The sequence below is a fragment of the Eptatretus burgeri genome, chromosome 3 (genome assembly GCF_056783735.1).
Source record: "Eptatretus burgeri isolate ZD-2024b chromosome 3, Ebu_testis_v1, whole genome shotgun sequence".
In the NCBI taxonomy this organism is placed as follows: domain Eukaryota; kingdom Metazoa; phylum Chordata; class Myxini; order Myxiniformes; family Myxinidae; genus Eptatretus; species Eptatretus burgeri.
In genome coordinates, this window is record NC_140963.1 from 118,997,400 (window position 1) to 119,020,783 (window position 23,384).

Below are 23,384 nucleotides of genomic sequence, written 5' to 3' on the forward strand. Positions count from 1 at the left end.
ACGCATCGGACAACAGTTAAACCAAAGAAGAGACCGTTTGGTCAAACACACAAGTGGGTTTCAAAACAATTAACCGCTAACACTTAGTAATCGTCCCACAACCAGCAACCTTGCACAGCAGAGATAAATCCCGGTCAACAAAGTAACAGCGCATCTGTTCCTTAGCAACGTGGAGAGGATGACGGGAAAGCAGCACAAGCTGGGCGGTGTGGAAGCTCTCCGAAAGGAAGAAGAAGCATCCTGATTTGTGCACACGTTACAAAACCTATATTTTTTTTTGTTCAATTTCGATTTTGTCCCAGCAATGCCAAACTCCGAAACTTACACATCCAACTTCTCTGGAGAACTCTTGTAGAAGACATAATTGCAGGAACTTGCGTTCTCCAACATACGCCCAGTACGAGTACCTTGGAACCCAAATCCAACGGCACAATGTTTAACTTTTATGGACTTCACTTCCTAAATGAGGCTCATGGCAGAGAACAAATACTCTTCTCTGTACCAAGATTCAGAACTCGCAGCGTATACCGATAAATAAATAAATAAATGAATAATAAACAAACAAACAAACAAACAAACAAACGGTAAGAAATGGACCCGACGTCATGCTCGAGATGAGACCTGTTCTGATGCATGCTCGACCCTTGACACCACCACAGCCTAACGGTTTCACGGCTCGTCGACTCCGCTTCTTCACTGCCTCAGGCCCAACTTTCACCGGAAGCCACTTGAACTGGAGAAGGCAAATGAGGGAACGATGGGGACGGATTCGCACACGAGCACTTTAAATGTTTTGAAATTAAAACTTTCAAAATATATTTATTTATTTATCTATTTTGCTCGTATTCACAATGCAAGTCAGAAAACTCCGACAACTATAAAACTGGTCAAGCAGGCATAACGCATGTTGGGGGGGGGGATGGGAGTGAGGATTGGAGGGTGGCGGGGGGGGGCGAAGGAGTGATTGGCAGGGTCATAAAATTGATATAATCATCAAAACCATGAAACTTTTGCTCAGAATAAGAATATCTCACCTCTGTATTCCCACCTCCAGAGTTATAATACATCTTCTTCAATATCTTCTGCAACTTGTGCTTGTCTATGAACAGAATACATCGCATCATGTTCAACTTTTCACAACAAACATCGAAAGGATAATCAGAAAGCAGAATGTTACTCCACCAATCAAGCCATTGCCACAATTCACACCATCAGAAGAAAATAATAAATAGGTGACAACATGAAACATCAATCAATAGGCAAGAACCCACAAAATATAAAATGAGGGTAGGTGGGAGGGGGGAGGTGGGGGGGGGGGGGTCAGGTAGATAAATAGCAATAAATCTTGAATTGATGCTTTATAAGGAAACTACAAGGAACTTCAATGCAGGAGGTCATTCGGCCCATCAAGCCTGTGTCATAATGCAAACATCTTAATACTCCCCCATCCCCACTACTTCCAGATACCCATCGTCAAACTCAATTTTAAAACTATCCACCGACTCCACTGTCACTACGCTTGCAGGGAGACAATTCCTTGCACTCTCCAGCAACTATTTCCTGACTCAAATGTGGTGACCAAAACGGAAAACAAATCTTTTTCCCAATCCATTTAAGTAGCCAGACTTTCCTGAATTTGATCACGCCACCACCTGGCACTGCCTCTCTCTCTCCGCTGTCTACCTTATCTCCAAGCTTACAGCGTCGCTTGCAAATTTGGAAAGCCTACTCTTAATCCCACTGTCCAAATGATTGCTGTATGTTATGAATAATAACAGTCCTAGTTGTACTGAACCCCGATATTCCCAAATACTTACAGCCTTGATTCTATGGAATAAACACATCTGAAATTCCATCTGCATCTGTGATGCCCCCTCTTCTTGTAAACTCTCTCTCAATGTTACAAAGACATCCATTTTTACCAAAACCAAGTGTCGCAGTCTCCATGATCAAGCTGAACTCTTGGGTTGGGAGACACACCACACACACTTCCAAACCAAAATGAAAACAGAACAACATGGACGTGCAAGATTTAGGGAAACAAATGTGGACACTTAATCTCACCGATCAAGTGATTCCCACGAATATCCAGGACAACGATGCTGGAATTTGATTTTAGCATGGTGATGAGGGAGTCTGCACCAAAATTGGAGATTCCACAGGCCTGCAGATCAAGTGCTAGAGCGAAAAAACAAAGTTCAAAATTCTGCTCACTGTACATTTCCCAATCATCCATGTCGATACAAATACAGTAATACCATAGCATCTGGTTGTCTGATTTCATATCTCCTCTCTCACAGCTTAGCACGTCGTCACCAAGCTGTGTAGGCATAATTTAAAATGTCTTCTAGCCCTGCTTGTGGCTTCTAAGGTTCCTTTAAACTTTCATTCCATGTGGCTCAGTTGAAAGTGCTGCTCGATTATGTCATAGCATTCCAGTTAACAATGCATCAGCCAAACTATCAGAGGGTTATTGTTGTTGTCCTTATTTATTCCGTCCATCATGGGATAATTATCTGTCTTTTCCAAAAGGGAGGCTATTGTTGTGCGTCGGTGCGTGTGTGTTCGGTGGTGAGCAAAATGGACGTGCTGGGTAACGTACATATAATCTGCAAGGTGAGGTTTGCATGATGTAATGCATTGTTATTATATCATAGAATGTGTGATGAGCATTACGAATATGTGGTAATACATGAAACTCTCGAACAAGAGAGGGAGAACATTTCGATGGTGAGGTCGCATCGTTGGGTTGGTCGACTGTGTGGACGCAGCTGAGGTTCTGGATCGATGCCACGACTGTGGACCCACCGTTCATTGAGCTTTTGGACTGAAAGGGTCGAAACCTTGAAGAATAACGGAGCCCCGCTGATGTTCGTGCATTCCGAAAAATCTATTAATTGCTTACAGGTCAATTCGGTTCTTAAGGTAAACAACTATTTTGAGGTTTGCAATTAACATAAAGTTAAGGAGAGGATGTTGTTAAATTATATCAAGATAAACACTCGCTCCTGATGGGAGTGGCAAGACAGGGCAGCTTTAAGTTGGAGGTGGCCATCCTAACTCAGTAGAACATTCCCATACGCACCCAGAGCACAAGCAACACTTTTCAACTTGTTTCGTCCGGCGGTTTAGGAGTGCATACAATACAGATCACGCATGTAAATTAGCCAAGTCGTTTTTGACTCTAAGTTTTTTCATGCAGAGATACTAATATAATACTGGAAACTGGAACAGTTTCTGACTCGTGGTAATGAGCAGTTTCTGGCTCCGTCTTGTCATGGAACTATCTCATGTTTACGAGTGGTCTTAGAAGAAGAGGCTTTCGGAAATAGCCAAAAGCTGTGTATGCAAGTTTGTTCCTTCATTACATCTGCCACAAAAGGTGGACGGAGGTTATGTTTTCACCTCTGCCTGTTTGCTTGTGAGCAGGATATCTCAAAAAAGTTATGGACAGATTCGGACGAAACTTGGTGGGCAGGTTGGTTATGTGACAAGGTCGAATTTATTTGGTTTTGGTGAAGATTTTGGTAACCCCTGTAGGTTACAGCAGGAATTTGGAATTTGGCATTTGGCCAGGGTACTGGCGATAGCTCACTTGCTCTTCACAAAGGACACCGTGGGATCTTTAACATCCACCAACTAATGCTGGCAGACGAGACACCCAGTTGAACGGCCATTGAAAGGACGGTGCGCACATTGATGAAAAGCCCTGCGTGCGAGACATCAAGATGACCGTTTGTAGTTTGGTCGGGATTCAAACCCAGGCCAAACGGCTCAGAGGTGAGTGTGTGTATCTATACATCATCCTGCCAGTGTAGTGTATACAAGTGGCAAGGCAGAGCCGCATGAGGGAATGCAGAGACGAGCTCATCACCACAGTACGGTGCTTTGTAAATGTCTTCATGTAATGGATGCATTTCCTTGTTTAAATAAAATAAATTGTGGACTACACGAGACTGCTGCTTGGACATCGATCAAAGAACCTTACATTTTGTGACGTACATGTCCTTGTCTGACCTGCAATACGTGTACAAGCTCTCATCATGCGCCTCACAGTTCCATAAATCAAATATCAATATTAATGCGTTTTAAACAAAAAATAAATAAACGACCCACTTACTCCAACCCAAATCTTTGCAATGTCAACTTGGATTCACTCCTGCTGCACAGGCAACACCTGCTATCAGATAAACCAGCCAGTTGTTAATCTGGCAAGTGCATCTGTGCTCACCTTTCAACCAAAGCTCATCCTGAAGTGCATCTGCAATCGCAATCGCACCGCGATCTCCGATGAGTGGATTCCTGTTGAGAGAGAGACGACGTAGCCCTGGCATGACATCCAGGTCTGGACAGCGGTAGCGCAGACTTCCAGCCCAGGCCTGTGCATGCCGGTTCATTGCCTGGTTCTGTCCAAAAAACAAAAACAAAAAAAACAAAAAAAAAACCAGACAATTGTGCATTGTTAACTTGAATCGCATACCTGTGTTATTTAGCATTTTATTTAATACAATGACCAAGGCTCATAGGGGGGGCTGGCGGTATATAGCCTGGAGGTTTATGCATTTGCCTTTGACTTGTCTCGCTAAGGTTCAAATGTTGATGCAGCTATAAACTGTCATGCTGGTGTTTTGCATGCAGAGCAATAAATCTGTGCTTGTACCGTCCTTCAGAAGGACGTCAATCCAGAGGACCTGTCTGCCAGCACTGCTTTTTGATGGACATCATGTATCGCACAGTCTTTCGCTGGGAAGGTGACAGCAAACGACCTGGAACAACCCTCTGAAAGACTGCTTTGGCAGCATCGACACTCTGTAAAGAGGAGAGGATGATTAGGAGGATTTTTGGAAGAACCAAATTAATTTTCTTCAATAAAAAAACAAAAACAAAAACAAAAAAAAATCAAAGAAAATGGTCTTGACATTGGGCTTTAAAAATTATCAAATTATTAGCTTCGAATGGAGAAACGTGAAAGGAAAGCAAAATACTGCAATCTTGTGATCGACAATGCAATTCATCCATCTCAGATTTCAACTTAGCTCCCCCCTCCACCCCCAATCCACTACCCTCCCTCCCCCCACCTCCAACAACGGCACCTGTGAACAGTTTCAAAACTATTAGGTTGTCCACATTATCCGATAAATTGTCTTCACAGGAATCACGACTAATAATGGTTCGTCTCAACGAAAACTCAAGGCTCATTCGCACCACAAACTGCTCCTGTTGGGGAACAGCTTAAACACTGCCTTATCTGCCTCAACCCCACACCTTCCACAAGAAAACCCCGCTTTCAACCAGGCCCTCAAAGTGCCATGACAGAATGCTGAAACCAATCCGATCAACTCGAGTGGAACAACATGTCGGACCAGCAACGTCATCACATTCCCAGCCCTGTCATTCCCATTCCAAGCGGTTGTGCGATTGCATACAGTTACAAATGCAATCACGTGACCCGCGGCCCCATGAAAAAGGAGTTCTGCTCGCAGCTCGCAACATCTCGTATTAATGGTTACACCGATTGGAATGCAATTCTTCATGGTATGAGGCATGTTCGGCAACCGAAATGTCGACTCTTACCATCCCACTTTACTTTCAAAGTAAACGTTTCAAATCCCACTCTCAACCTTTGGGATGCGACAAATGTTCCGGTGAACCCCTCAGGAGGGTTTCATTCAATCATGATTATGAGCAACTCTCTTCGACCTGTGGCGAAAAATGTGGTGTCTTTTGTCATGTGGACGAACCACAATATGCGTGCATTCAAACGGTAGTTACCCCACTCACGTGAAGGAGAAAAGTGGGGTTAAGCAATTGGTTCACTTGGTCTGTTCGAAAAAGAGATCGAAATTTTTTTGAAAAAAATATTGCAAAAATTTTTTTTTTCTCTAACAAATTTTTTTTGGGGGGGGGAGGTTGGAAATCACTTCAAATATGTAGAAAGGCAAAAAAAAAATTTCTCTAACAATTTTTTTTGGGGGGGTTGGAAATCACTTAAAACATGTAGAAATGCAAAAAAAAATTCTTTTTTTGGGGGGGGTAACAATTTTTTTTTGGGGGGGTTGGAAATCACTTAAAACATGTAGAAATGAAAAAAAAAATCTTTTTTGGGGGGGGGTAACAATTTTTTTGGGGGGGGGGGTTGGAAATCACTTAAAACATGTAGAAATGCAAAAAAAAAAATTCCTCAAACAATTTTTTTTTTGGGGGGGGGGGACCAAGTCCAAAATTTAATGGCATGATTCTTGGACCATACCTAACCCCCCCACCAAGTTTCGTCGTAATCCGTCGAGGAGTTTTTCCGTAATACTGCTCACAAACAAACAAACAAACAAACAAACAAACAGAAAGGGGTGAAAACAGTAACCTCCATCGATCTTCGATGGCGGAGGTTAATAATTCCTCCCTGACACTCAACACATCGCAAACTAGGGTACTTCCAGGATCATGACTCTTAATATGCCTGGTGTTGACTTAATGGTGAGGGTGGTTGGCTTGGGATCCTAGGATCCTGAGTTCAAATCCCGCTCAAGCTGTTGAATTAATACCAGGTGGGGTTGACTCTGCCCGTCATCCTTCTGAGGTCGGCAAAATGAGTACCAGCTTGGTGGTATCCTGTGTCGGGGTGGCGACCCGTCCAGGATTGCGCCCAATCGCCAAGTAGACTGCTTCAGCAGCACCAACTCTCTGCACAGAGTGGATGGGCCCGATCGATGGATGGACTATTAATGTGAATATTATTTGAATTACTTCATGTGGAAGGACCTTTCGGAAAAATTAGGAATGTAAAGAGTTTTTCAACAAGTTTACAATCCTATATAGGTACATTGTAAACAGGCTGCAGAATCATGACCAGCATTGGCTCACAGCACATTACGTTTTGCCAGTCTCAAACACATTTCTCGCCGACACCACATTTCCTGTATGCAGCCATATTCCCCCCATTTTCCTCAGCAAATGTAACAACTTCCAACTTAAAAGCTGCCGTATATGACCTGCGTGACTTTACGGGGCGCATTACGAGATGATGCAGTAAGGATATATACATGCGAGTAGGATTGAAAGGGATGGATCAAATGTAATTGGTGAGTGCATGCTCGTTATTGATTGGATAATTACCTCCACCACTGAGGGAGGACGGAGGTAATGTTTTCACCAGTGCCTGTCTGTCTGTTTGTTTGTCTGTGAGCAGGATATCTCAAACAGTTGTGGGCGGATCCGGCCGGAATTAGGTGGACATGTTGGGTGTGTGACAAGGACGAAATGGTTAGATTTTGGTAAAGATCCGGATGCAATGATTGTTTTCAGTGATTCTTCACCATTGAGTGCTAGATGGGGCTAAAACCGATATATAGCATGATATCTCAAAACGTTATGGACGAGTTTTGACAAAACTTGGTACATGAGTTGGGTATGTGACAAGAACAAGCCAATTAGGTTTTGGTTCAAGTCCGGATGCAGATCCGGCCAATCAATGTGATACAAAATGTAAACTGTTCAGCCTGGCGGAGGTATGCGCTCGACCGAGTGCCGTTCTAGTTTTGCATGCATCAGTTAGTGGATCAATGTTTAATTGCACATGCAATAGGTAAACGTTCCGGGCAATGATTTCTGTAGAGTTTTAAATTAACAATTATATTATACAATTTATGTAAGAAAACATAATTTGCAATTTCTTTTCATTTATGCAATTCAAGGTGTTAAACCGCAGATAAGTCGATTCTGAGCACATGTCGAGACCCAAACTTCCAGGAAAGAAAGGCGTCGACTTGTAATCCGAAAGATACAAAAATTGTTTTCATCCTTCTGCCTGCATGGCTGTGAAACAAAATTGAAAATCATTCCAAACAGGAAGCTTACCGTTTTTAAGGACTTCATAAAGGACACAAACACCAGGCACGAATAACTAATGTAACGTGTTAAATGCGATAAAATTCCCCAAAAAAGTATTTTTTTTCTACAAACTGTAAAACCTTTATTTTATTTCAATTGAATTGTATACTTGAATTGAAAAGACCATTCCCATGTCCTTTTTCTCAAGACTGCGTGGGGTAAGGTATTCGATGAACTCTCTAGTTTCAGTGTGTTGTTGCCAAGGTTGCCCATTGGCTGGAGGATAACAAACATCAAACGGTTATAAGGATAGCAGCAAACAACCCTTTGGGTTATATCAAGAGCTGCAGGAAATTAACCTTGTGGGGGAAAGTAAATTCATTTTAAGAAAGAAAACTGCCTGTGTGATATCAACTGGTGAGGTTGGAGGAATATTGGGGATCGATGACCAAGGCATTATCCCGATATCTTGTCAATTGTTTACAGGTGAACGGCATATCAACATTCATACAGTATTAAACTAGAAAGGGCGATAACCGATTGCAGACCTTCACCGGGACTTGTTTTGTATGGTTTTATAGTACGTATTTTAAAGACGTACTCATGTTCTAATTGTACCTACTGTACTTTATAGAGGTACTCGGTTGAAAAAAAGATAACGTGTATGACTGGCTACCAATAGGTGGTGTTTGTGACCTCCGTTAACACATTTTGTGTGGACAGGTGAACAGACAAACAAACCTAAATGCAATACCCTCTCCTCTGGCTAGGGGAACTACAGGCATTGCTGTTTTGAGAAACATTAAATCAAGGCAGTATGCTCCATCAATGCACCCAACCCCACCCCTGTAGTTCCCCAGCCTAACAGGTAATCAGCCTGATACCTGGATGACTTTGGTGAGGAGTTCCACACCATGTGAGGTGATCCCACAGCTGGAGAAGTCCACACATTGGACTGTTGTAGCAATCCTCAGGCTGCGACAAAGTACTGAGAACAACAAGAAAATATCCTAATGGTTTGGGTAAAAGCATAATAATCTTCAAGTCATAAAAATCACAGGTTATTGATACCCAAGCGATGTGCTAAAGCACATCACACTGGTCTTTCTTAATGTGTAAGCAATTAAAGTATGCTTTCACCATTAGCATCATGCAGTGAAACTCAATTATACAAATACAAATTTAAAAAATAGCACCACAAAGCGGGCGTAACCCCTCAGCCCCTTGACGCAAACCAATTTCAAGATGGTGGCCATATTGTAAATCGCAGCACGCCCGTTTTCGAAAGGAACCTTCCTCCACTCAACCCCAACACACCCAGCAAAAATGGATTTTATCGGACAAGGCGTTCTCCTTGAAATTGACAGAAACAAATTTCAAGATGGCTGCCGTGGCGGCCACAGTGAAAATCGCAGCATGCCCATTTTGGAAAGGAACCTTCCTCTACTCAACCCCATTATACCACGCCAGAATAAAATCAATGTGTGAAGCCGTTCTCAAGTTATTGTTGGGAAACCAAATTCAAGATGGCTGTTCTATCAGCCATATTGGATATTGGATTGCACTGAATATCGAAAGGAACCTTCCTCTAAACACCCCCATTATATGACACAAAAATGAAATCAATAAGTCAAGCCGTTCTCAAGTTATTGTCCGGAAACCAAATTCAAGATGGCTGCCCTAGCCGCCATATTGGATATCGGATTGCGCTGTATATCGAAAGGAACCTTCCTCTAACCACCCCCATTTTACCCCCATGAAAATAAAATAAATCTGTCAAGCCGTTCTCAAGTTATTGTCCGGAAACCAAATTCAAGATGGCTGCCATAGCCGCCATATTAGATATCACATCGCACTGATTATCGAAAGGAACCTTCCTCTACCGAGCCCAAACAAAGACTGCAAAAATGGATTTAATCGGACAAGGCGTTCTCCTCGAAATCGACGGAAACCAATTTCAAGATGACTGCCCTCGCCGCCATATTGGATATCGCATCGCACTGATTATCGAAAGGAACCTTCCTCTACCCAGCCCCAACACACACTGCAAAAATGGATTTAATCGGACAAGGCGTTCTCCTCGAAATCGACGGAAACCAAAAGTTGACAGACGCCCGGACAACACCTATGACGACAAGACCCCTTAGCCAATTCAGGCTGAGGGGTAAAAAGGGAAAGGGGGGAAGGGAGGGAAGTATCTCACCAAAGAAACATCAATAACTCTTGGTGGTGGGCAGGGAGTGGGGGATGGGGCAGTGTTCAAGCCAGCATTTCAAAGCTTCAGTTTTAGATGTACATTTCAAAACGCAAGGTTTTTAGCTTGGCTTGCATGATGTTTAGCATATGCATTCTGTCATTAGCATAGGCTTAATTTGCTTAAAAGAAAGCGATAAATTAAATTGTAAGGAAAGCAGGGAAGAACAAGTATAATGTTAAAGGGGAAGGTTTACTACAAGAGCTTACCCTCCAACCCCCGGTTGGTTATGGGACAGCCAGCCAGGGACAATGTATGCAGTGATGAACTATGAGCCAATCCCTGCAAGAAGAGCACACACAGTGTTGTCACAAGCACAATACGTACCACCGATGGTACGCTCACACGCGATTCAATCCGTCAGTGCATCGTACACATTTACCCCAGCAAGTGCACCTATCTCTCCCAGGTTCAGCTGCAGAAACTCGAGTCTCAAGCTTATCAGGGCTTGGGATGAGTCCAGGCATTCTGCAATGGCTTTGCACAAAACAGGCAACATGTGCCGAAGATTTTCTTCCGGTTGTTCGACTGTTCGTCTTCGCACAGTCCTCACCTCTGGAAAACAAATTTTAAAAAATTATAATAATAGTAAAACAAAGAAAGACCAAGGATATACTTCAACTCCTCCAGCTCCAAACAAATGAAACAAAATTCCGTCAATAAGGCCCAAAAATAAATAATTTGGCAAAACAATACTCATCCGGATCATCCTCAAAATGGTGCATACTGTCCATTTAAATTTTAAGAAGTATCATAAAAATATTCATGTATCATAAAAGAAGCAGAGTATGGAAACTTCTTAAAGTGACCGATATCAATTGCTTGCCAATATTTTAAGGGTCGTACACCTTTATCTTTTGATTAGGGTAAAAACTGCTGAAAATGAACACAGCAAGAGGAGAGATGAAGGAGACGGCCTAAAGAGGGAAATAAAAGTCATGGGAAAGATGACGGTGGTGGGGGAAAAAAAAAAAGATGAGAAAAGAAAAATACACAGGAGAAGACAAATTAAGAAGCAAACAGGCTGGCAGGATAGTGGAGAAGTACGCACACTCAAATCTGACCAGTCTTACCTGTGTTTGGATCCTGATCTAACTACAAACTATAATCCTAGTGTTTCACAGGCAAGGTGAGGCATCAACATGTGTGCCGCCGATCGGAATGACTTTTAACTGGGTGTTCCATCTCCGGGCATAAGTTGCTGGGCGTTAAAGGTCCCATTGTTTCCTTCACGAAGAGTAGGCAAGCTAGAGCCAGCACCCTGAACAAATTACAAATTCCCGCTCTGACCTACAGGAGGCACTGCATCAGCGGCACAGCTGGTCCCGAGCAAATGATGCGACCAGTAGCCGCGTGCTGCACATGAAAGAAAAAGAAATAGTAGTAGTCGTCGTGGTAAACTACGAAGACAGAGGAGTATATTTGACGATTTGCTATGTTCACATTGATACACGCATTTATTGCAAGATTTATGGCGATGTCTGTACCACACTCGGAGGTGTAATGGTTAAGGCCCGGTCACACCTTGACGTTTTAGCCAACGTATGCCGATTTTTGAATTTTTTTTCTAAAACGCTGGCACACGTTGAATACGTTATGGGTAAGTTTTGATAACATTGAGAGCACGCTGAAAAACACTGCCATATGTTGTTGTACGATGGCTTTAAACGTTGTACTTTTTGGTTGTCCTCAAATTTTTTCATGCTTGAAATTCGTATGACTCACACGTTCCGCTACGCTGGCCACAAGTTGTATGCACGGTCTGCGATCGTTGACAGACGTCAACACATGCTACTTGTAAGTTAATCATAAGTTGAGACACACCAAGGTAATGTTTAGCGTACCCGAAACTTATTTCTAACCTATGATTAACGTGTTGTTGGCACGTTACGCGATCGTTGCCACACATCGACAGACGCTACTGTTAAGTTACTCATAGGCTGAAAGATGTCGGTATAATGGATCGTCCTTGCGTCAGCGTCTACGGCCACGGCCAGGACACTTATTTGCAGCATTCTTCAAACTTTTCTTCGGCATGACGAGGATGTTCACACTTCGATGTCTTGCTTGGCTATGATTCCAATTGTCCATCGGCAGCGTCTATTTAAAATAGTCGAGTTTGAGCGTTTTAACACGTTCAGAAGAAATGCTTCAAATTTCAAAACCCCAGCGTCAAAAAACAAAGGCGAGTGACAGCAATTTAAATCGTTCATTGTAAACAATGAAAATAGCTGAGTGGTACCGTTTAAAAGTCGTTGAGTGTAAAAAAAATCCAATTGTTGAGCGCAAGCTTCTACTTTCAATAGTGGAGATGCAGCCATTTAAATCGTTGAGTGGCAGCCGATGAATAGCAAACCCTACGTCACCGGCAAAGATAAACTGCCGCACGATATGGATAAGTTAGGCTATCGTCGGGCATAGTTTGTGAACGCCGGCTTCACGATAATTATTCGTTGGTATATCATATCTATAAGTAATCAAAGCGCTCTATGCACATTATTAGTTCATTGTGCATTTGTCCAACCCGTTACGAATAGACCTAAATTGTAAAAACAAGCTATAGCTCATTGTTGAAAAAGCCCCATAAAAAATTAGCCGCGAAGAACTTCGAACAATGGTGAAAAGATGTCTCCTACCCGTGGACACGCGGACGCAAGGACGATCCATCATAACCCACACCCTCCCCCTCACACTCACCTACTACTGCCAACATGAACAAACTACTACTAATACTAATACTAATACTGATACTGATACTGATACTGTTACTGCTGACATGGACATCGACTCAAAAAGGACTCGAAAACACTGTTGGGTTCCCCTTTTATGAGCAGCATTTTTTATAACAATTCCCAAAACCGCTGGGAACACGTCTTTATATGGCAGTTGTAAGCTAGAAACACGTTCATTTATTTTTTTTGTCGACCGGAAGACGTCATTGGAATACGTCTACATACGTCGATGTGTGTTGGGACTACGTAAAGAATTGGTTCAAAGCACGTCAAACATAAGTTAGAAATAAGTTTCGCGTAAAAAAGACATTACCGCGACGTGTTTCGACTTATGAGTAGCTTATAAGTAGCGTTTGTGGACGTGTGTAAGCGTCCACATATCGTGTGTAAAACTTAACCCCATCGCATGCGGAACGTGTGTCATACGCCGAGTACGTCCAAAAATTTTGAACATGTTTAAAATTTCTTGACGTACTCTACTTACTACGACGTATGATAGCGTACTTTAGCGTTCTACTCACGTATACCAAACTTACTCATACCGTATTTGACGTGCCCCCAACGTTTTAGACACATTTTTCTTAGGTCGGCATACGCTGGCAAGATCGCCAAGGTGTGACCGCGATGTTGTCACTTCCATTTCTACGGCAGTTATGATTCGAATCGTTGTGCGTCAGCCTTTTAATAGGCTACGTCACGACATCGTCGGCGATGCGTGCAACGCGCTATGCCTAAGTTAGACTATCGTTGGGCATCGGTTGTGTAGGCTGACAACAGGTTCAGCATTCGTTGGTATAAGTTATCTATAACACAACGAAACGTTCTGTGTCCGTTACCAATGCGTTATACATAAGACCAAGTCGCTATGAATACGTCTGAGTCTTTAAAAAAAAACATCAAAAGTTCAATGTAAGCCAGCGTTTTACATACATTTTAATACGCTGCCATCGCTGGCTAAAACGTCAAGGTGTGACCGGGCCTTTAGGAGCGTCTGCTCCGAGTCTGGGAGGTTGGTGGTTCGAACCCCTGCCGAGTCACACCAAAGAATGAAAACGATACGTGCTACTTCCTTGCTTGACAATCGGCATTGAAAAAGGATAGAGCACTGATAAACTATTGTTTCACGACCATTGCACAGGCCTGACAGCCATTATGGCCTTCCTCCTGTGTTGAATTTCCTTGTAAGAGAACTTAAAGTATAGTTTTTAACGTACTTAAGGAGCACTTTGCTGCATCGTTCCCACAATTGTTCTGGTCCTGCACCCCTTTTATTTTATCTACAGCTTTGATTGTTCTGTAGGTTGCGAAGACATCATCTATTCGCGACACATATTACAAGAACAAAACTTGCATTTATTTGTTTTGTTGAACAATGCGGAGGTCATTGAAAAGGTAGAATTTCTGTTTTTTGTTAAACAAGGTTAGTCACTTTGAAGGAATCAATTTTTTTCAGGACAATGAAAACTTTTGGTGTTTTTTTTTGATGGAGTTTATCTTCTTCACCAAAGAGTTTTCAATAACGATTGTTCGTTATGAAAATGGTGATTTCTATTTATCGCGCGAGTTAAATGATGTTACGCGTTACTTTGTTGTGATCCATTATATTAAGCATGCAAATGTTACAATAATCGGTCAAGAAGGTAAGATACCACTCTGCGTGCTCCAGACTTCCCCAGGGATATTTTAATGTGCTCAAGACTCGCCATTCGTCACAGTGGTCTTACAAGCAGCGTCGGGTGAAACAGTCATCTCCTCCTCCATCTGATATTCCCAACTCTCACTACGAATGTCTTCCTGCTCGCAGCACCCTTCCATCAGGCCTGAAATCTCGAGTTTATTATTATCTCTATATTACTACTGAAGGACCAATTTTGTGCTCCTCCTAGTGGTCGCCTTTCTGTTTTTCTCGGTACTGTGACCTGGACTGAAAGAAACTTCGTACCTGTAAGAGTGCATCGCACATAGTGGCAATTGTCTTTAAATCCGCTTTATAAATCCACCATGGGACCACGCCGTTTGGATTTATTAAGCGGAGAACCTATTTTCAGCTACCTACTGGATAGATAAGACAAAAAGCGAATGTCGTTAAACACTGCTTTATGCTACAAAAACATTGATTTATCAAACGATGACAAGGGGATTGTTCAAAAGAATCTCTCCAAGGTTGCTTGCTTGGGAGGGAAGGTTTTACGCAAATGTTCCTTTATTGAATCCGTCATGTGGCAGAAATCGGGATGGGCAAAACCTGAGAGCTGCAGTCCCCTGTCCAATTTGGCGAGTGCCCTCCGCATCTCTGCCGCTGTTGGCATCGGCTCGGGTTCGTCGTCGCTTTCTTCCCTTGGCTATTGGGATTCAGGGTCGGAGGGATTCGAGCAGCGGCAGGATTCGAAGTCCGTCACCAGTTGCTGTTGTTGTTTTTTTGTTTTTTTTTCACTCTGCGGCAGCGCATACTACATCAAGCTTAGGTTGAGACCTCGCAAGTGCCAAGCAGGTGAATTTATTAAACGGAGGATTTCTCTATGTAAAATTCCGTTCCAACTCATTTTGTTCACAATCATCGGCTGGATTTTATAACCGTGGATTTATAAAGTGGCGTCTACTGTATCTTCTATCTTCTATCTATCTCTATATTAATACCGAAGGAGCAATTTTGTGCTCCTCCTCGCGGTCGCGTCACGTTTTTCTCGGTACTGTGACCTGGACTGAAAGAAACTTCGTACCTGTAAGAGTGCATCGCGCATAGTGGCAATAGTCAAACTTCAACTCTGAAGCAGAATAAACACTTTTCGTTAAGATGGGGGCAAGGAGTGAAGAGGCGGGCGCAGGGAGTGAAGAGGCGGGGGGCAAGGTAAGCAAATTTTTGGGCGGAGGTAAGCAAATTGAAAGCGGGAGACAGGGGGAAATGGGGCGGGGGCTGGGTTGAATGAGGCGGAGTTGAGTGTGAGGGGGTGGACGGGGGTGGGGGCCCGGGGGCAAGTGGGGTGGGGAATCAAAAGACGGGGGGTGGGGAGTGAAGAGGCGGGGCTGGGGTAATTACATTTTTGGGAGGGGGTAAGCAGATTGAATGGGGCAGGGGCGGGGGATGAGTAGGTGGGGGCAAGCACACGCTGTCCAGTCCATGTCCCTCGAGTGTGTGTGAGCTGGTGAGGGTGGTTGAATGAACGGAATCCGTATGTGACGGGGTTTCAGCTAGTTTTTATAATTATTATTATTATTATTATTATTATTGTTTTCCCTTTTAATCCATTGTCCATCCAAATTTAATTTGATTAACCATTTATCCAGTTCCGTCAAGTGGTGTCCGACGTCTGGTGACGTACACGACCAGATTTCTCCAAACAACCCAATCCTGCACTGTTTCTGAAGTTCTGGTAGAGACAGCTTGGTTGCAAGCTCAATCATAACCAGCTTGTTTGACTTTTCGTTTTCTGTACGCATGATGTGTCCAAAGTACAACAGTTTGTTTTCGCATCTGGGATTCTAATGTACATGGTGGTAATGTACAATTCATTCAAGCACCGATTTGCTTGTTCTTCTTGCAGTCCATGGAATTTCTAACATTCGTCTCCAACAGCACATTTTAAAACCGTCAGTCTTCTTCCTTTCTTTCTTCTTCTTCTTCACCGACCATGATTCGGGTCCATACAACGCAACTGGAAATATCAAAACATTCACCAGCCTCCCCTTGGTTTGATTTGTCACATCTTTGTCTTTCCAGATCTTTATCAATCCTGACATTCATGTTCTCTCCAATGCAAACCATCTATCAATTTCTCCTCCACATTCTCCAATCACTTCAACCTTAGAACCCAGGAAGATGAAACTTTCCACTATTTCCACGTGATCGTCTCCCAATCTGAACACATCGATCTTCTCAGCTGACAATATTTTCGGCTTTTTTGAGGTTTAAAGACGGGCCTTTTCACTTTCCTTCTTCACTGTCTGCAGCAGTTTCATCAGGTCCTCTTCACCTTCTGCCAACACAGTGGTGTCATCAGCAGACCTTGTATGACTTGAGACCTCCCCTATATTCTGTAGCTTCGTCTGCTGACTCATCGCAAGATAATTCATTATTATTGTTGATTATTTATTAGTCTGCATAATTTAGCTTCTATTCCTGTATGACTATTATAAATAGTTTGTTTATAATCAAGGAAGTGTTAGTTGATCACTCCCATGGTGCAATTAGGCTCCAAAATAAACCAGTTGGGAGATCAAGAAAACAGCGATCCATTAAACCTTATCGGTCATCCGAGCGCACATCATTAAGAGCTTCACCCTCGGGACATTGGAAACTGCTGCCTGAAAGTATGCGACCATTTTTGTTTACAAATAGGATTTAAATAAATAAATAAATAAATAACTGTCCAGTACCAATCTAAAAATTCCCTTCATCGGTGAATGCATCGTTCTTTGGAGGATATTTTCAGTGAGCTGTTAAATCTTGATGATAAAGGAACTTGTATTGTCAATCAAGAACAGTTCTTTGAACCAATGATACAGTCAAAAGGATTCCTTTAATGTTGACCCCCCCATTCTGCCTCCGCCTCCAAAAAAGGCTTACAAGTCATGAAACACTCCCGCTTCACACACATTCATTTTCAGACAGAATACCTGATAAGCGAGGCTCTGCACAACGAGTGCTCTTGAAGCTGATATCCGTTAGAGTCTTGCCCATCTGGACGCATTTTATCACGGGTGGCCATCGAGGTCGCCTCAGCCTGTCCACATTCACATGCAGCTGCAGACTCTCCAAGCCGTCACTCACTTCCTGAATGGGTGCTGTGCCCTCTCGGACACACAGGTGTTCATATTGAGCCCTGAGATTCCTCGGCTGCCGTGGCCCATCCTGGGCGGCCATCGAAACCCCTCGACCTTCACCTGTGCAAAACGTTTAAATGTGAATGTCATAGCAATAAGAACTTGGAAAGTCAAATCAATTGCTCCACTCTTTGAACAGGAGACAAGACATGGAACGTTTGAAGGGTACAGAAACTGCAGTGAGCCAATTTATCTGATATTCCTATGGAATCAGTGACCCTCAAAGCCTTATGCAATCTCTCCTAGCAGTCTTTGGTACACCTTGAAGGCAGAGCTTTGTGGCTGCTCAATCGGTCATTAAAGTACGGATGAAGCATCTGCTCTACCAGATGGTGGGGTAAATATATACATTTTAAATTTTCAGTCGTAAATAAATGAGAGTCGCGTGCTAACAGAGATCCCAGCATCACAAGCCGTGTTCCAATGATAATAACAAGAGTTGGTTTCTGTTTGGCATTCTCATCTGGAGTACATACGCTACAATTCTGGGATCCCAGGTTCAAATCTCATATTACTATGCGTTTCCATCCATCCATCCATTGGGACCATACTCTGTGCAGAGCGTTAGTGCTGCCTAAGTCGTCTCCTTGGCTATTGGGAACAATCCTGGACGGGTCGCCACTCCGACACAGGATACCAGCAAACTGGCACTCATTTTGTCGACCTCAGAAGGATGACAGGCCGAGTTAACCCCACCTGGTATTAATTCAACAGCTGAGTGGGATTTGAACTCAGGACCCTCGGAACCAAAGCCCACCACCCGAACCATTAAGCCAACACCAGGCATATGAATAATGAGTAGGCGGAAATGAACGACCATGAATAAGGAATAGGTGGAGATGAATCACCAAGGCAGAAAAGTAACGCTAATTAGCTGAGGGCTAGTAGGGGGGTGGTGGGCGGGGGGGGGGGGAGAGTGTTCTTCATGCTGACTCAACGTTGACTGCGGTATTCGTCACACAGTCAAGCCATCATAGTCAAAATAGATAGAAAGTGCAGACACCTGATGAATGTGGCCTCCATTGCACGGTGAGCTAAACTGCATCCTCTACTCAGGATTTTAAACCTCCACCCCCAGAGTTGTTGACAGCCAAACAACTCTTTTGCTGTTCGTCCCACCAGGGAGGATCTCCGCACCATCCAGGCTCTCTCGGCCTCTCCTGTGTCACCAGGGGTCTCTATACCGCTGGTCACCAAACCAGACCCCCCTCCAAAACCATTCATTGGGAAGTGTCTCTGCATCATCCAGGCTCTCTCGGCCTCTCCTGGATTGCCAACAGTCTCCCTTCCGTTGGTCGCTCAACCAGACCTCCCTTCCGAGGGGTCCTCATTTCCAGACACCACTGGCTGCCAGGGAAAATTTCCTCAGGGGGAGCTGCAGTCACCGCTCTTCCAGAGCTTGATCCATTCCTGTGGTCCCACGTATCTTCCCCACCCACAAAATCCAACATGTCATTCTCTCCCCCACACCATTCTATTCTCAAACATTGCAATGCAAAAATGGTGATCATGTTCCTAACTCTGCCATGGCCTGCTTACATGTTATAATCCACATTCATTCTTCAAACAAAACTCTATTCTTGACACAACAGTTCCAAAACAAGACAATTCTGATTTCTAAACTGAAGCATTCACCGACCAGTCACTCTCACCCATTCACATACCAATTACGCATGTCCCAATTTCTTGAAAAACTGAACCCTTGGGACAGTAAGCATCAAGGCACCTTGCCCCAAGTACAGGTCTTCACAGGTTGGTCGGTTCCAAGAGCGTCATCCACTACTCCTAGTTTCCTACGCACCCTTCCAATCCACCCCTGTGAATTTGTTGCTTTCAATCTCCTTGGATTCCATACTCTTTTTTTTTGTGCATTATTAAGTTTCGTTCAAATCGGGCAAAGAAAAAATTATTTAAAAATCAATTCCCGATTCAGTCAAGTACTCTTCAGGAGAATTTGATCAATGCAAACAACCTCAGTGTATATACTTCGCTGGAGCTATCTGTTTGTTTGTTTTCTTGAAATGATTTATTTTAAAATCTCAAACATCTAGTGCAGACAAAGAACGATTTATTTTGAAGCATAAAATAAACATCGCCATTTTGATCTACAAAAAAAAAAATATCTACATTTTGATCCTGTGTTCATTAATAAATAAAATTGTGTTTAGAAGATTACGCACAATAATTTCCTCCACTTTCTTTTCTCCGTTATTTTTTTTTTCACATTGACGCGCAATATCAAGTTTCGTTCAAATCAGGCAACGAAAAAAATTATGTAAAAATCAATTCCCTATTCAGTCAAGTATTCTTCGGGATTATTCGATCAATGCAAACAACCTCAGCGGTATAGTTCGCTGGAGCTATCTTTGTGTTTTTTTTGATAATTTTTTTTATGAACCACTGTCACAACGGGAACCCAATGGGTTCACAGGTCGTCTTGCATAATATATATATATATATATATATATATATATATATATATATATATATATATATATATATATATATATATATATATATATATATCAATATATCAATATATTAATACTGAAAGACCAATTTTGTGCTCCTCCTTGCGGTCGCGTCATGATTTTCTCGGTACTGTGACCTGAACTGAAAGAAACTTCGTACCTGTAAGAGTGCATCACACATCGTGGCAATGGTCAACCTTCAACTCTGAAGCAGAATAAACACTTTTCGTTTTACATTCGTTTACATGGCGACGTGTGACGTCACTGCTGAGAGGCGTCAGGACATCATGACATCATTGGTCATTCGCTGACGTCATTACGTCTGTCATCGACAGACTGTTACCGCTGAGAGGTGCAATTCCACTCCTTGAAAATAGCGTCTGCAATGTAAAACGCTCTTCTGCACATGCTGACTACCTCAGAATGTGAATTTCACACAAAAAATGTAACAAGAAACATTGTATCTTCTATGTATTAATACTGAAGGACAAATTTTGTGCTCCTAGCGGTCGCGTCACGTTTTTCTCGGAACTGTGACCTGGACTGAAAGAAACTTCGTACCTATAAGAGTGCATCGCACATAGTGGCAAGAGTCAACTTTCAACTCTGAAGCAGAATAAACACTTTTCGTTGAGACGGGGGCGAGGAGTGAAGAGGCGGGGGTGGGGGATGAAGAGGCGGGGGTGGGGGATGAAGAGACGGAGGCAGGGAGTGAAGAGGCGGGGGTGGGGGATGAAGAGACGGGGCGAGGAGTGAAGAGGCGGGGGCAGGGGATGAAGAGACGGGGGCAGGGAGTGAAGAGACGGGGGCAGGGAGTGAAGAGGCGGGGGTGGGGGATGAAGAGGCGGGGGTGGGGGATGAAGAGACGGAGGCAGGGAGTGAAGAGGCGGGGGTGGGGGATGAAGAGATGGGGGCGAGGAGTGAAGAGGCGGGGGCAGGGGATGAAGAGGCGGAGGCAGGGGATGAAGAGACGGGGGCAGGGAGTGAAGAGACGGGGGCAGGGAGTGAAGAGGCGGGGGGCAAGGTAGCAAATTTTTGGGCGGGGTTAAGCAAATTGAAAGCGGGAGATGGGGAGGAAATGGGGCGGGGGATGAGTGGGCGGGGGCTGGGGTGAATTAGGCAGGGTTGAGTGTGAGGGGGTGGACAGGGGCGGAGGCCCAGGGGCAAGTGGGGCGGGGAATCAAGAGACGGGGGACGGGGAGTGAAGAGGCGCTGGCGGGGCTGGGTAATTAAATTTTTGGGCCGGGGTAAGCAAATTGAAGGTGGGGGGTGGGAGGCGGGGGGGAATGCGGCAGGGGCGGGGGATGAGTAGGAGGGGGCAAGCACACCCTGTCCAGTCCATGTCCCTCGTGTGTAGGTGAGCTGGTGAGGGTGGTTGAATGAACGCAATCCGTCTGTGACGGGGTTTCGGCTCATGTACTAGAATTCCCGTTGCAAATATATTTTTATTTGCAAAAGAAAAATGTGCAAATTTATTTTTATTTCAACACAAAATTCAAAGCACTTCTCTACATACAATATTTACGTATTTGGTGGCAAATTGGAAGGAGTTTTCAGTGGGATGGGTTGTAATACCGGATATTATCACCGTTTTGTGTGATCCTGCAATTGTTGCTTGCAGTAATCGTTCGTTGATATTATGTACAAAAACCTTCATTTATTATACAGTACAAATCACTCATCCTTTTATTTTGGCGGGGTAATTTGGCAACAGTCCGCTGCCTCAATCATTAAATATAAATAACCTGGCTTGTGTAAATGAAGTGAAAACATGTCAACTGCTTATGCGCATATATAATACATCGTTATTATATACTTCGGATAATTCAAATTCTGAACATGAGACCAACGAAGACATCTTTAGACTTAACAGAAAACCAACATGGTGGTCGCAGGATTTCTTCCTCACCATTGTGGGTGGATTAAGGGCATCTCTCCAAGCAATGGGTTTGAAGGCTTCTGACACAGGAAGATCCATTATGTTTTTAATATACACAAGATGTATAATAAGCTTTATATATTTGATGAAGTGGATTGTGCTTGCATTGCAAAAGCAGCAAAAAAAAATCATGTAAATTAAGTAGAGTGATCAAAACAAGCTCTTTGTTTAACAGTTTAAAGGTAAAGTAATAACAACGTAATAACAAAAAGGTTTCCATTCGACAGTTTACGCTCCATAGAAATGTAAATCAAAAGGTGTAAATAGAACTACTGTTCAAACTCTTTTGGGATGCTCGGCAAAGCTAAGTACCAGAGTTTACAGAAGGTGCACAGTGGTAAATGTTACAGTGCATATTGTCGTTTACAGATGGTGTTCAGTGTAAAGTGTTACAGTGGATATTAGCGTTTACAGATCGTGTACAGTGTGTTACAGTGCATATTACCGTTATCAGATCTGTACAGTGTGTTACAGTGGATATTAGCGTTTACACATCGTGTACAGTGTGTTACAGTGCATATTACCGTTATCAGATCTGTACAGTGTGTTACAGTGGATATTAGCGTTTACACATCGTGTACAGTGTGTTACAGTGCATATTACCGTTATCAGATCGTGTACAGTGTGTTACAGTGGATATGACAGTTTACAGATTGTGTACAGTGTGTTACAGTGGATATTACCGTTTACAGATTGTGTACAGTGTGTTACAGTGGATATTATCATTTACATATCGTGTACAGTGTGTTACAGTGGATATTACCGTTTACAGATCGTGTACAGTGCGTCGCAGTGGATATTACCGTTTACAGATCGTGTACAGTGCATTACAGTGGATATTACCGTTTACAGATCTTGTACAGTGTGTTACAGTGGATATTGCCGTTTACAGATCGTGTACAGTGTGTTACAGTGGATATTAGCGTTTACAGGTCGTGTGCAGTGCGTTACAGTGGATACCACCGTTTACAGATCGTGTACAGTGTGTTGCACTGCATATTACCGTTATCAGATCGTGTACAGTGGATAGTACCGTTTACAGATCGTGTACAGTGTGTTACAGTGGATATTACCGTTTTCAGATCGTGTACAGTGCGTTACAGTGGATATTACCGTTTACAGATCGTGTACAGTGTGTCACGGTGGATATTACCGTTTGCAGATCGCGTACAGTGCGTCACAGTGGATATTACCGTTTACGGATCGTGTACAGTGCGTTAGAGTGGATATTACCGTTTACAGATCGTGTGCAGTGCATTGCAGTGGACATTACCGTTTACAGATCGTGTACAGTGTGTTACAGTGGATATTGCCGTTTACAGATCGTGTACAGTGTGTCA

At 43.3% G+C, this 23,384-nt stretch overlaps 1 protein-coding gene across 6 annotated transcripts in view; it reads right to left on the bottom strand.

Annotated features, from left to right (window-relative positions):
• Nucleotides 1-23,384, bottom strand: part of LOC147030826 (centrosomal protein of 78 kDa-like) — a 97,897-nt gene that overhangs the window by 11,547 nt on the left and 62,966 nt on the right. For 4 of the 6 annotated variants that reach the window (XM_085875331.1, XM_085875335.1, XM_085875337.1 and 1 more), the window contains 8 exons: nt 17,428-17,694; nt 10,464-10,636; nt 10,291-10,363; nt 8,712-8,815; nt 4,232-4,406; nt 2,065-2,178; nt 1,035-1,099; nt 598-733 (listed from right to left, as the gene is read on the bottom strand). In XM_085875331.1, coding sequence (XP_085731457.1) covers nt 598-733; nt 1,035-1,099; nt 2,065-2,178; nt 4,232-4,406; nt 8,712-8,815; nt 10,291-10,363; nt 10,464-10,636; nt 17,428-17,694 — 1,107 coding nt within the window. Of the gene's footprint in view, nt 1-597; nt 734-1,034; nt 1,100-2,064; nt 2,179-4,231; nt 4,407-8,711; nt 8,816-10,290; nt 10,364-10,463; nt 10,637-17,427; nt 17,695-23,384 lie in introns of those variants that run through there. The other 2 variants (XM_085875334.1, XM_085875333.1) reach the window with 1 other exon arrangement.